The following is a 13305-nucleotide window of genomic DNA, read 5'->3' as shown; positions in this document are numbered from 1 at the left end:
CCCCTCGGAAAGGTCCCTGTCCCCACCCGGGGACCCTCTGCCACCGCAGCAGAGGCTGCACAGCCTGCCGGGCTCCCTGCGGAGCCTGCTGCTGCCAGGAGGGCCATTTGCAGCCATTAGGGGCTTTATGTCAGAAATCGTTCTCCCGCGACTGAAAAGATGCAATTTTAATTGCCAGGTTGGGGAGGCGAGGAGGGGGAGCGGGCTGTGGGCGGAAAATCTGACGGTGACACTGTGAGCTGCTGAGAGTGGGACAACAGAGGGCACCAGAGCCTCCAGCTCAGGGACATCAGGGGATAAATGAAGCGCTGGTGGAGCTCCCGAGTTCACTGCTGGTCCAGCACTGCGGGGCCGTGACAGCCCGGGGACAGCTGTGCCAGCCCGGGGACAGCTGTGCCAGCCCGGGGACACCTGTGACAGCCCGAGGACAGCTGTGACAGCTGTGACAGCCCGGGGACAGCTGTGCCAGCCCGGGGACACCTGTGACAGCCCGAGGACAGCTGTGACAGCTGTGACAGCCCGGGGACAGCTGTGACAGCCCGAGGACAGCTGTGACAGCCCGGGGACACCTGTGCCAGCCTGGGGACAGCTGTGCCAGCCCGGGGACAGCTGTGACAGCCCGGGGACAGCTGTGACAGCCCGAGGACAGCTGTGCCAGCCCGGGGACAGCTGTGACAGCCCGGGGACAGCTGTGACAGCCCGAGGACAGCTGTGCCAGCCTGGGGACAGCTGTGACAGCCCGGGGACAGCTGTGACAGCCCGAGGACAGCTGTGCCAGCCCGGGGACAGCTGTGCCAGCCCGGGGACATCTGTGCCAGCCCGAGGACAGCTGTGACAGCCCGGGAACACCTGTGCCAGCCCGGAGACACCTGTGCCAGCCCGAGGACAGCTATTCTAGCCCGGGGACACCTGTGCCAGCCCGGGGACACCTGTGACAGCGCGGGGACAGCTGTGACAGTCCGGGGACACCTGTGACAGCCTGGGGACAGCTGTGACAGCCCGGGGACACCTGTGCCAGCCCGGGGACACCTGTGACAGCCCGGGGACAGCTGTGACAGCCCGGGGACAGCTGTGCCAGCCTGGGGACAGCTGTGCCAGCCTGAGGACAGCTGTGACAGCCCGGGGACAGCTGTGCCAGCCCGGGGACAGCTGTGACAGCTGTGACAGCCCGGGGACAGCTGTGACAGCCCGAGGACAGCTGTGCCAGCCGGGGGACAGCTGTGACAGCCTGGGGACACCTGTGACAGCCCGGGGACACCTGTGACAGCCCGGGGACACCTGTGCCAGCCCGAGGACAGCTATTCCAGCCCGGGGACACCTGTGACAGCCCGAGGACAGCTGTGCCAGCTGACAGCCCGGGGACAGCTGTGCCCCGCAGTGACGTCCCCTGTGTCACGGCGGGTCTCTGTCCCTGCCCAGGCACGGCGTGTGCCCGCAGCCTTTCTGAGGAGCCCGCCCAGGTGTCGGCCTCACACGGAGCAGGTAAAGGCTTGTCCTTGTCCCACGGTGGCGTGTGGCAGTGTGCTCTGCTCGGACCCTCACAGTGTGCTTTTGTCACCTCTGCTGGGGGCTCTGCCAACGCCGGGTGCCCTTGTCCCCTCCTGCTGGCACAGCTCTTCTGCCTCTCTCTTTTGCAGCCACGTCCCATTCGGGGGGTCTTTGCCCCTCGCTGCAGTGTTCCATCAGTGCTCCCTCAGGTGAGGGGACACCTGGCCTCAGGCCCGTGGCCCTGGGAGCTGCCACATCTCTGCCTGCACGGGGACCCGCTGGGGCTGCCACGTCCTGCCCGGGGGGCTCAGCTGTCCCTCAGGCCAGTGAGTGGCTTTTTCACTGCAAGGTGACCACAGCAGGCTGCCAGGAACAGCTGCAGCACAGGCTGAAACCACAGAGTGGCCCAAACTTGTGAGGCTGCGCTAGGACACAGCCTGTATGTTAGTTCCTCCACGAATTCCACCCTGAAAATGACTGTGTGCCGGTGGTTCAGTATTGCCACGCCAGTTCTGGTGCCAGGGCAGGTGCTGTGCTTTCCTCTGGGGTTGCCAGATCTGCCTCCCAATCTTGGAGGAGAAAACCTGTTCACTGACTTCGTGCCATCATGTATTCTCACTACAATTTAGATGTTGATGGTTAGAAGCTGCTGACTTACAAGGCTATGTGTTGGTTAGAGATTGTAGGAATCTGAGCGCTTTCCATGCCTGGCTCATCGTAAACACTTCCTTTGTGAGCTGCAGACGAAGTCTGATTCATCCTCCTCGCTGGTGCCAAATGCCCTGAAATAGTTACAGGAGGAGCAGGAGATAGTAGAAGTTCTCGGATTTATGTTTTCTGCCCTAGCAAAATTTTGGCTTCCTACCTTTGAAGGCTGAGATCAGACACATGTGCTCACTTTCCCTTCTTCCTCTGGAGTCCTGTTATCTGCCAGGGCTGCTGCTAGCCCTGCTGAGCTGCTCCTCCCCAGCACAGCAATGGATTTGTGTTAGGGGGCACAAATCCTGCCCATAGCAGCCACCCACCCCTCAGCAGCCTGCAGCAGCCTTCACACTACCCCTGGGAGCAAAGTCAGTGGGCTGGAAGGGCTCAAGCCCTGAGGATGTTTTCAGGTCTGGCAAGGCCCAGAGCAAACCCAGGGGGTGGCTTCAGCAGTAGACAAGGGCTGTGGAGAGCAAACGGGGAATGCTGCCCAGGGGAAAGGAGGAGTGCTGCCCAGCTCTGATGTGGGCTGCCCTAAAGCCAGCGGTTCTGGCAACCACAGCAGAGGAAAAGGTAAGAACAAAAATTATCATTTTGCTTTTCTATGACCCAAGCTGTTCATACCAGGGCTGGAGGGATGATGAGGCAGGTTCAACCCTGCAACAGCAGCAAGAAAGGGCTGTCTCAGTGGTTCTGTCAAAGCTGGCAGTGAGTGACAGTGTAGCTTGGATGGCTGAGGGAATGCTGGTGCTGAATCCCTCCAGAGGCTGCCCACATGAGCAGTGCACGGCCACGAGAGGGGGGCACAGACCCTGTCACTGAGCTCAGTCTCATCCCTGCACTCTTCCCTTGCAGAAAGAGCCCAGCATGGAAAACTGCACCGAGAGTAAAGCACAGGGTAGCATTGTGCTGCTTCAGCTGGTTGTCTACATCCCAGTGCTTGCTCTGGGGATCCCACTGAATGCAATTGCCTTCTGGGTCTTCTGCTGCAAAATCAAGAGGTGGACTGAGACCAAGGTGTACATGATCAACCTCATCGTGGCAGACAGTTTCCTGCTCTTCACCCTGCCTTTCCTGCTGTATTTCACCAAGTATCAACACCCCATAGACCAGCTGTGTTTAGCCATACAAATAATCTATTTTACAAACATGCCTATGAGCATCTTTATCATCACCCTGATTGCGATTGATCGATATATTGCAATCAAGTTCCCTTTAAAAGCAACAATTCTTCGATCCCCACTGAAATCAGCTTCTATCTGTGGCTTTCTGTGGATAGTACTGATAATTTATTCCCATTTATTCCCACATGGCAGAGAGTGGGAAGGCTGTTGTTTTCGAAAACAATCTATTCGACCTGAGTATTTCTCTTTACACTACAGTATCTGTGGGTATTTTATTCCCTTAGGGATTGTGATTTTTTGCTCAGTACAAGTCATCAGATGTCTAAAAAAGAAGATGGCCACAAGCCCCCATGAGACAAAACTATTCCAGAAGGCCGTGCACATAGTTTCTGTGAACCTGTGTGTGTTTGCTGTCTGTTTCTCACCTTTCCACATCTCACTGCTCCTGCGGTATGCAGCGGTAGTTGCTGAAGCTCATTCTCTGCTGCCGGGAATTACCACCTATCTTAAGGTCTCTGCATGCTTAGCAAATTGTAACTGCTGTCTGGATGCATTTTGCTATTATTTTGCAGCCAAGGAATTTCCGGAGTTATCGTCTATGCTCCCCAAATGTATATTTATGAGGTCCAAGATGAACCAAAGTGAGGAGACACAGCCACCTGTGCAATCAGTGATGACATAAACAGAGTGCAGTGCATGGCAGGTGTTGAGTGCCACAATGCTGCTCAAGTTTTGAGGCACAGGGAACGGAACCACCTGCAGTGTTTGTAATCATTGTAGGTATAGGCATATGTACAAAAACGGGCAAACTCGTCCAAAGGGTATGATGTTCACTTGAATTCTGTCCTGCTGTCCTCAGTGACTTGACTCCAGCTCTAGTCTTGTGTGGTTTGCATCGCAGCTCCAGGAGCCTCCTGGTGACAGCTTGTCTTGCTTGGCTTCATGGCCCTTCACTTTCTGTGTCTTCTGACTTGCAAACCTCTAAAAATTTCCTCCTGGGACTGCAAGCTCATATTCTGCTCATGTAAACTCAGAGGCAATTCACTTCCCCAGTAACAACTGACATACAGTTCCCCTCCAAGTCTGTCATCGTGCAGTGACACGGGTTCAGACCACGGTCTGAAACCACTGACTAGACCCTGGTCACATAAACACGCAAAGGACTGTTCCCAGCATGGAAACTGTCCCGTATCCAAACATTAGATCCACCTGCTTGGTGTCAATTCTTTGGCAGACAACACGGTGGAAGCTGCAGTGAGCAACTACGCCATAAAAACAGATGAAACTACTCAGGTCATTGAGCTGGTAATTCATGCCAGTTTTCTTCACTGGGGTATTTTCTAATGCTCTGGCATTACTGGTATTTCACTGCAAGGAGAGCTAGTAGCCTGTGTGTGTATGTGACCAGTTTAACCATTGCACACTGTTTAGCCCTTGTTCTGCCTTCTAAATTTTCTTTTCAAAGACAGGAAAAGATATGGGGGACAAATAGTGCCCAATCTTAACAACCATCTATTGCTTAAGGACACGTGTGAGTGTTGTCACCCCTGTAGCCATCAACAAATATGCTGCAATTAAGTACCCTCAGAAAGCAAGAGGCTTCTTGACAGACATCTCTTACAATCCAGGCAAGTTCAGCAAGGAAAAACACTTCTGCTTCAGGAACAGCACAGAGGGCCTTCAAAAACATTTTTGAACCTAGGATTTCCTTCTGAGACCTTGCATCTCCTTGCTTATAATGTAAGCCTGTCCCAAAAAGATTATTATGATTGTTTCTTATTATTTTGAAAAAAGAGTTGAAGATTCATATCAACCTGTTAACCTTCTGTTAATCTAGAAAGCAAACAACTTGCGTGTTGTTGCAGATTCAGTCATGCTCATGTTTTCTCCCAGTTAACAAGGAGAACATGTTCAATTGCCAGTGGGCTCCAAATAGGTCATCTACTCTGAAATACAGAACTGCAATGCTTTTATACATGTGGCCTCACATATAAGTCTCACAGGTGTTCCTTTTTCTCTTTGTAAAGAGGAAATTAGTTGACTTTACAATCCCTGTTATCATTAAGTTATTTTTGCTGTTTCCACTGAATGCTGTGAAAACAAAAAATCCGTACTTTTGCAAGTGAAAAAAAAGGTGTGTCGTAGCATATCAATGTAATATCATAGTAATATATGTATAAATAAATATTCATTTATTGCCATTATACATCAGAGTCCTCTACTCTTAATGCCAAACCTATACTGGAGGTTGGGAGAAAAAGCTTTGCTACTGACATACAAGATCTGCCTTACAGCAGGGTATTTAACAGTGAAACCCAAAGATGAGCAAGGAACTTTCTGATTATCTGAAGATGTATCTTCTACCTAGAAGAAAAATTGTTATCTGGTTTATCTGCCAAGTTTAGGATGGGTTTCTGGCATCCTCCTTCAGTCTGAACAAAGCCTCAGCTCCCTGAGTGCTCCCAGTAAATGGTACAGATGAGTTATCAGACCCTGGGCCACAACCTCCTGGCCACCATCCAGCACTGCAATCACAATCCAGGAGGATGGCGACACGCTTATCCCCAAATCCTTTCCATTTCCTCGCACAAGAGCCTGGGAGACGGTAGTGGGGACCAGCCACAGTTGCCAAAGTCCATCAGCTGCCCCAAACAGCAAGGCTGAGCCTCTGCATTTTACCAACATTTCTGCAAGGTACAACTTTCCTGTGCCTTTAAAGAAAAAATGCTAATAAAGGTTTCCATTTCAGGATTAAGAGAAAAAACAAAACAAAACAAAAAACCCCCAAGAAACCCAAAACAAAACAAAAACAAATGAACAAAAAGACCCCAAACACAAAAACCACACAAAGAAAAGCCTACAAAGTAATTCAGAATCTTGTTTTTGAGTGAGTGAGTGAGTGAGTGAGTGAGTGAGTAGCCACCAGATACAGCATTTTTGGCCCTCCTATGCATGGAAGGCAGGGGCTGGCATAAGACAGTATTTTGCTGTTTGGTGGCATTTGGGCAGGCCTGAAACTTGAGTTTTCACCAGAGGTTTGAGCTCCAGGGGGCTGAAGGACACGTACTGGGGAGCTGTACAGCTTTCAGGTGTTGGAGGCATCTCAGATTTGGTTTCCTTGGCACAGCACAGCTCAGCAGCCTCCAGGGAGCTCCACAAGCACTGAACCAGCGTCAAGCAGTTGGAAAGCACAGGCTTTTCCATGCCCTGCCCAGTGTGTGCACACAGATACTCAGCTGGTCTCTGCTGCTCCTGATGCCTCAGCATTTTAGCTTTTATGTTTTTCATGTATTTGTAATCCTGCAATTCTTCATAGAGTGTATAACTCTAAACTCCACACACAGTGTGAGCTGCTGATTTCCCATTTTAATCAGACACAACAATTCCTCTCCAGGGCTGGGGATCAAGGACACCTCACTGCCTCAGGCCCCCAGAGATGGAAACAGAAATGAGTTGGAGGGAGCAAACTTGGGGTAAATGACTTCATTACCTGAAGCTGGAACTGGAATATTAACCCCCAATGTGCAAATGGATCAAACTCCTAGAAGTGTGAAAACTCATGACCCATTGTCCATTTTTGGGTGCAGCCCCTGGGTGGGTTTGTCTACCCTAAATGTACCTGAAGGCCCTTCAATAAACAGAACTGCTTTTTATTCCCTAGGTTTGTCTGACCTCTGTTTTTAGGTAGCCCAAAAGGCATCACTGGAGAGCGTGGGGAGGGCTGCAGCACAGTGAGCCCTGACAGAGTTTGTCTGTCTCAGACTATTCCATGTGGTGCTGGGGAAGGGAAAAGGGGAAACAGCCCCAACAGCCAGGGCTGGGCTGGTCACTGTGTGGGGTTGCTGCACTTAGCCTCAAACTGCCTTTGACATGTCAAAAGTAACATGACATGTTTTGCTCTCAACCCTACAGTTCTCTTTTGGTCGAGATCTGCAATTGCACCGTCCTTGCTCCATCCTTTCTTGCCGTGAGAAAGGCAAGAAACAAACCACACGGGGCAGGGCCGGGTGCTGCAGGGCAGCCCAGAGCCCTGTGTCCCTCTCCCGTGTGTGGAGATGGTACCAATATCCCTCACACCTTGCCAAACGCTCTGCCCCACCCTGACATTCCAGCAGCTGAAGCCAGCAGGACACAGACGTGCAGGGGAGATGGAGATTTTCCCTGGCAGGGAAAGGAGGCAGGAGCCCATCAATCTGTCTGTCAGCAGGCCGTACCAGTGGTTCTTTATCTTACACTAATATTTTGTCCCACTGGCGACTTTCACTGAGAAAATCCCTTTTCCAGGCACAGTGTGGTGGATGGTGGTGTCAGTGCAAGGTCCTTTGGAGCTCGCTGCAGGCAGCAGTGCAGCCTGTGCAGACACCAGTGCTCTGCAGTGCTGCTGGAATAGCCTGGAGTGCCCTGCCCCAGAGCTGCCAGCAGGGAAAGGAGAACACAGCACAAGTGTCACCTCCACTGCGCCACGCGGTGACAGCACTCACAGGACTGAGGCAGGCTGAGAACTGCAGAGGCAGGGGAAATACCGAGTCACTGCTCCGGGGCAGGGCTGATAAAACCTGTGACTGCATGGAAGGAGGGGACCGTGAGCAGCTGCAGGCGAGGGTGTCTGATGGGGAGGTGAGGTGGGGAGAAGGATGGGGACCCTGAGGCTGCTGTAGCCAGGAATCAGGCACACACCCAAGAGCCTCAGCAGGAGACATTAAGTTCTCCACAGAGAACACTTTATCCTAGCTTTGCCTGCTGGTTGCTGGTGTTGAGCTGGCTTTGACACATCCTGGTGAACCTGCTGCTCACGGCCAGCTGCTTTGTGCCTGGTGACACGGCTTCTCCCTCTCCTAAGACCTCACTGGGCTGATGAGAACCTCATCTGGCAATCACAGCACCAAGCTGTGGATGGGAAGCATCACACCGGAGAGGTGCTATGAGCTGAGCCCCTCCGGGCACGATTTTGACTGCTCATGGTTCATACCACCAGTGATCGCCTGGACATAGACCAGAGGAGGGTGTGAACAACACCTGAGGATGATGCAAAGTTTTATATACAGTGGTGAAACTATCACAACCCAGAGGCTGGGTGACTTTGAAAACCAAAGGACCAACAAGGACCATGATATAAAAATGTAACTGGGGATCAATGAACTAGGCACGCTAATATGTGAGTAACTACTTGTAAGCATTCAAGTAGTTGTGAGCATCCACTGGCATGGAGTTATTCTCAAGGTCTGGCTTGTGCTGTGCAGACAGACAACGCAGAAATACCCCAGAAGCTGCTCTAAGATGACCTGGAAAGTGGAAAGGGGAAATATGTTTGCCCAAGAGAGCAATTCAAGGTACTAGCATCAGGACTTTTAAGCCCATTGATCAGCTTGTCTGAGCTTTTCTGGTAGACAGGCTGCCATGGGGAGCCCAAGAGCAGCCCCTGGAGCACAGGCACCTGCAACCACAGAGCAGTCACAAAGTCAGCAGGTCACAGGGTCGTGGTGCCACGTTTTCTCGGAATTGCTGGCTGAGAACAACTATGGAAGACAAGAGAACTACTATGATTCAAAGTGAAACACTTTATAATAATCACAGAACTGCCTACAAACCACTGCCCTCACCTCTCCAACAGCTGCAGGACTGTTAGGGCTGTTCTGTCGCAGGGCTCAGGCAGTGTCACAACAGAAGCTACTCCTGCTCCAATCCCAGCAGGACTGGCATTCTTGGCGGCAGAGAGAGACCTCAGGACTTTCCAGGGCAATGGGTCCCCTTCAAGCACAGTCTGTTGGGTGAGGAGAGTCAACAGGCACTGCCCAGCGAAACATCAGGCAATGGAAGGTAAAGCAAAGGAAAAACCCAAAGCTATTCCACAGCCAGAGGAGCTGCTGCAGGGATTCATGGCACACAAGCCTTCCACCTCCCTGCAGGACTCTTGCAGGCTCCTCAGTCGGCAGGAGGTGTTGAAGCCACACCAATGGTGATGACAGAGGAAGCTCTGCCCTGTGCTCAGGAGGAGTGCGGGCGCTTCCTCGGCCGGCGCTGCTGCTCCCACGGCCAACAGGAATCGGCTATCAGAGACTCCTTGCTGGTCATGTGCACGGAGCCCTGCTCATCCTGCCTGCACTGTGCTCCACGCCTGGGCTGGAGGAACTCGCTCTCTCCAAGGACAGCAAGAGCACAGGTAATTTCTCCTGGCTATTTACTGACACTGTTAGTTGAATTCTGCAAGGCATCGCCTTTCCCCAGCCATGGTGGGACCCCAGAATAGAGATGGAGAAAGAGAGGGATGGAGCCAATGTATTTTTTAAAGGTTCATTTTGATACTGACGCATTTTGGGACGCTTAAGGGCTGTGTCAGCCTTTGCTAGATCTTTTTTAGGTCTCCCTGTTACGATCTTCCCCTATATCTTACGGACTCGTAATGCGTTTCTCATGTCCAGAGGACAGAGCTGTTGCAGGTATCTGCTGTACCACATTCCCTCACCTCTTCAGAAGTCTCCTGGCATGATTCCTCTGCTGCATGATTTTCAAAGCTAACCAAGACCCACAGATGCAATAAATGCTGCAGCACTGCCGTATGGTTTGCTCACTAGGGATGCTTTTGAGAGCCATGAACCTTCCCCATGGAGCCACGTTCCCCTTGCAGGGAAAAGCCAAAGACGTGTCAGACATCCTGGGTCTTTTCTGTCCATGAACAGTTGCACCTAGAATGTGCATTAAATCCTCCAAAGCTGGAGGGCAAACAGCAATTTTGCCCTTAGATCCAAGGTGATAAAACCACCCACTAGACCAAACATAGCTCATCTCTTCCACGTGGCTGCTGATCACACTCCTGCCATGGCACCTGGGAGTCTCTTTTTTCTTGGAATTGTGGCAGTTTGCTTTAATACTTCTGAGATAAAGGTCAGCTTTGACAATCCTCGAAAGGCAGTGGGCAGACCCAGTACTCCAACTCTCAGTGCAGCCCTCACAGTGCAGAATTTGATGTCACCTGAAACTAGTGAGAGATACACTAATAAGAGATACAGTAATAATTGGTAATGTAATATCACTAATGATATTACATTAGTGATAGTACCACTAACGAGAAATGATGCAGAGACATCTCATGACTGAGGGAAGGACAGATATCCTTCCTCTGCACATCTGGAACATTTTAGGCTGTGAGGACACGGGCTGGCTTCCACTGAGCCCTTCTATAAGGGAAAGGATGAGACTTGGGTTTAAGTATCCCCTTCTCATTATCAAATGTTTGCAATGGCTCACATAATCTCTTGCTGCAGGATATGTGCTGCTGCCTGATACAAGTCTGTACCAAAATTGGGGCCCAGGCCCTTTTCCCTGCCACCCTCCAGGAGCAGTCATCCCCGCACAGGACCCAGGGAAAATCTAAGTTTTTCTCTCCTTCGGAACTGATCAGGCTTGTGTCCATGTCCTTCTTCTTCCCACTAGGTACTCTGCTTCAGGTTTTCATGAACTCTCTCAATTAGAATTAATCACTGATTCCATCCAGAACCTCTCTTGTAAAAGGCTTAATTTGCTTTTGCAGGAACTGTACATTTCGATAGTCCCAAAATGAACAGCAGCAGCTGCAATATCACAGCCTATGATACATTTTCACTTGTCCAGCTGTGTGTTTACACCCCAATTTTGGTTTTGGGCATTGTGCTGAACGTGTTGGCGCTGTGGGTGTTCTGTTGCAAACTCGGCCAATGGACAGAAACCAGAGTATACATGGTCAACCTGGCTGTGGCTGACTGCTTGCTGCTCTTCACCTTGCCATTTAAAACCCTGTCCCAGTTCCATCACCTGAAGGTAGACAGGTGGTGCCTGGTTCTGGAAGGTGGCTATTTCATAAACCGCTTTATGAGCATTGGTATCATCACCCTCATCGCCGCTGACAGGTACCTTGCAATCAAGTACCCTTTGAGATCCAAGGCACTGAGGTCGCCGCTGAAGGCAGCTTTTGCCTCTGGATCCCTTTGGATAGTCATCATCTGTGAGACTTCCCTCATTAAAAGCTTCGAGGACCGAAGGGAAGATGATTTTTGCTTTGAAAAGTCTTCTGCGACGCCCTCGGTGATCACGCTGTGCTCCGTTATCACAGGGTTTTTCATACCCCTGCTCATCCTGAGTTACTGCTCCATACAAACCATTGCAGAGCTCAGGAGAAAGAAGAACCAAAACGGCCACAATAAAAAGCTAACCAGGAAAGCTGCGTACATTGTGTCTGCAAACGTGGCCGTGTTCATCATATGCTTTTTGCCTCTGTACCTGGGGCATCTCCTCCGCTTCATGGTGGACTCCCTGAGCTCCGACTGCGCGGCCATACAGAGCATCAACGACTTCGTGCACTTCGCCTCCATCCTTGCCAACACTAACTGCTGCCTGGATGCCATCTGTTACTACTTTGTCAACAAGGAATTTAAGGAAGCATCTTCCAAGTTAGCGAAGTCCAAATCTGAGGGCAGTGAAGGAGCTGAAATTCAGCTCCAACATGTAACACATTAACACAAAACACGTACAGCACACATTTTATATTTGCTGTGTTCGACTGGGACTCACCAGCAGGGTTTCACGCTTGCTTTTTATACATAGTGGGATGGAGGGACATTCTGCTAATGGGAAACATTCAGATACATGATTCAGCTCTGAATCAGACAACCACAGCAGCCCAGACCCTGATCTAACAATCTAGACTGTTGCTGACAATTCTCTGCCTTAACACAAATTTGCATAAAATGATCGCTTTCCCCTGCCAAAAATCCCCTGTCTTTCATTTTCCCACAAAACCCAAAGAAGCATAGGCTTGGTTGGGTTTTGTCTCTCATCCCCACCTTGGATCAGTGTTTGTGCAGCTGTGACAAAAAACAATGGGCTATTCCAAGTACCAACAAATTAAAAAAAAAATTCAGAATGAAACCATGCAAAGAAAGAAAGGATGGTGTTTCCATAAGTCACAAACAAACTGGTTTTTAGTTGCTAATAGTGCAAAACCCCAGAAGAGGCATATTTAGCTTGCTTTAAAGAACTGTACAGCAATGTAACAGCTACAAAATGATCATCATTACAATACAAGATCAGAAGAAGGTACAATTGCTTGTACTGGGAAAAAACTTTACATCAAAAATGTTTGAGTCAAATGGCATTAAAATGAAATAAAAGAGTTGGTGCAGGGGAGTGGAAACAAGGATTTTGTATTAGGACTCTATTCAACCTTATAGTGTAAAGGCTTGTCTAAAGAAAGTGGTAACAAAGATGTTCCAAAGAAATCATCCTAAATAAAGTTGTGTCACTAGCACGGAAATTCACTTTCTTAATGAGTTAAATGGAAAATGTGGTGGATGAGGTAGAGGACCTGCTGTGCTGTCTGTCCAGGAGGGACAGCTCCCTGCTGTCCAAACCAGGGGCACTGGGTATGAGCTCCAACTGGGACTGGGAATTTCTAAGGCAGAGCAGAGGGTTCCACCTCGTGGTGGTCTTACCACAAACACCAAAGTAGGTGAAACTGATGCCTTGGGAAGGCTGACCTGAAACACAGACTGGACAGAGGTAGAGAAAAAAGCAGATATTTATTGAAAGGCCTTTAGGATTCACCTTGGGCAGGACAGGAGCCTGGCCAGGGCTACACCCAAGGTGGACTAAGAATGGTCACAAATGGACAAACTGTCATGAGGTCTTACATTTTTATAAGTTTTGGTCCATTTGCATGTTGGGGTTTTATTTTCCGTTTACAGCTTCAGGTTGTGAGGTCCCATCCTTCTTGTGTTCTCCCTTCAGCCCACCCTTGTTTGTGCTTTTGGGTTGAAAGTTGTCCTTGGTCTTCGGCAGGAAAAGGATTTGTTATGTCTCTGTGAAGAGCTGAGTGACACTGACTGTGAGGCCCAGAACTGCACCCCTGGGCACCACAGAATCTGAAAAACATGAAAACTAAAACTTAAGGCATCATTTCCCCCCTTTAGAGGCTTGACAAGGCCTTTTCCTTGTCAAGAATCTATTCTAAATATCTACT

General features: G+C 50.2%; 2 protein-coding genes across 2 annotated transcripts; both read left to right on the top strand.

Annotated features, from left to right (window-relative positions):
• The first annotated feature begins 3057 nt into the window (after positions 1-3057).
• Positions 3058-4261, top strand: LOC136365774 (G-protein coupled receptor 35-like). The gene has a single exon (XM_066326476.1). It carries the CDS (start codon positions 3058-3060, stop codon positions 3994-3996), a length of 939 nt encoding a protein of 312 aa, XP_066182573.1. The 3' UTR covers positions 3997-4261.
• A 4649-nt stretch (positions 4262-8910) lies between these two features.
• Positions 8911-12600, top strand: LOC136365502 (G-protein coupled receptor 35-like). The gene is made up of 2 exons (XM_066326013.1): positions 8911-9474; positions 10843-12600. Exon 2 carries the CDS (start codon positions 10869-10871, stop codon positions 11802-11804), a length of 936 nt encoding a protein of 311 aa, XP_066182110.1. The 5' UTR covers positions 8911-9474; positions 10843-10868; the 3' UTR covers positions 11805-12600.
• The last annotated feature ends 705 nt before the right edge of the window (positions 12601-13305 follow it).

The sequence above is a fragment of the Sylvia atricapilla genome, chromosome 10 (assembly GCF_009819655.1).
Source record: "Sylvia atricapilla isolate bSylAtr1 chromosome 10, bSylAtr1.pri, whole genome shotgun sequence".
NCBI classification, from domain to species: Eukaryota; Metazoa; Chordata; class Aves; order Passeriformes; family Sylviidae; genus Sylvia; species Sylvia atricapilla.
The sequence above is the reverse complement of the archived record's forward strand: the minus strand, read 5'-3'. Positions and strand labels throughout refer to the sequence as shown.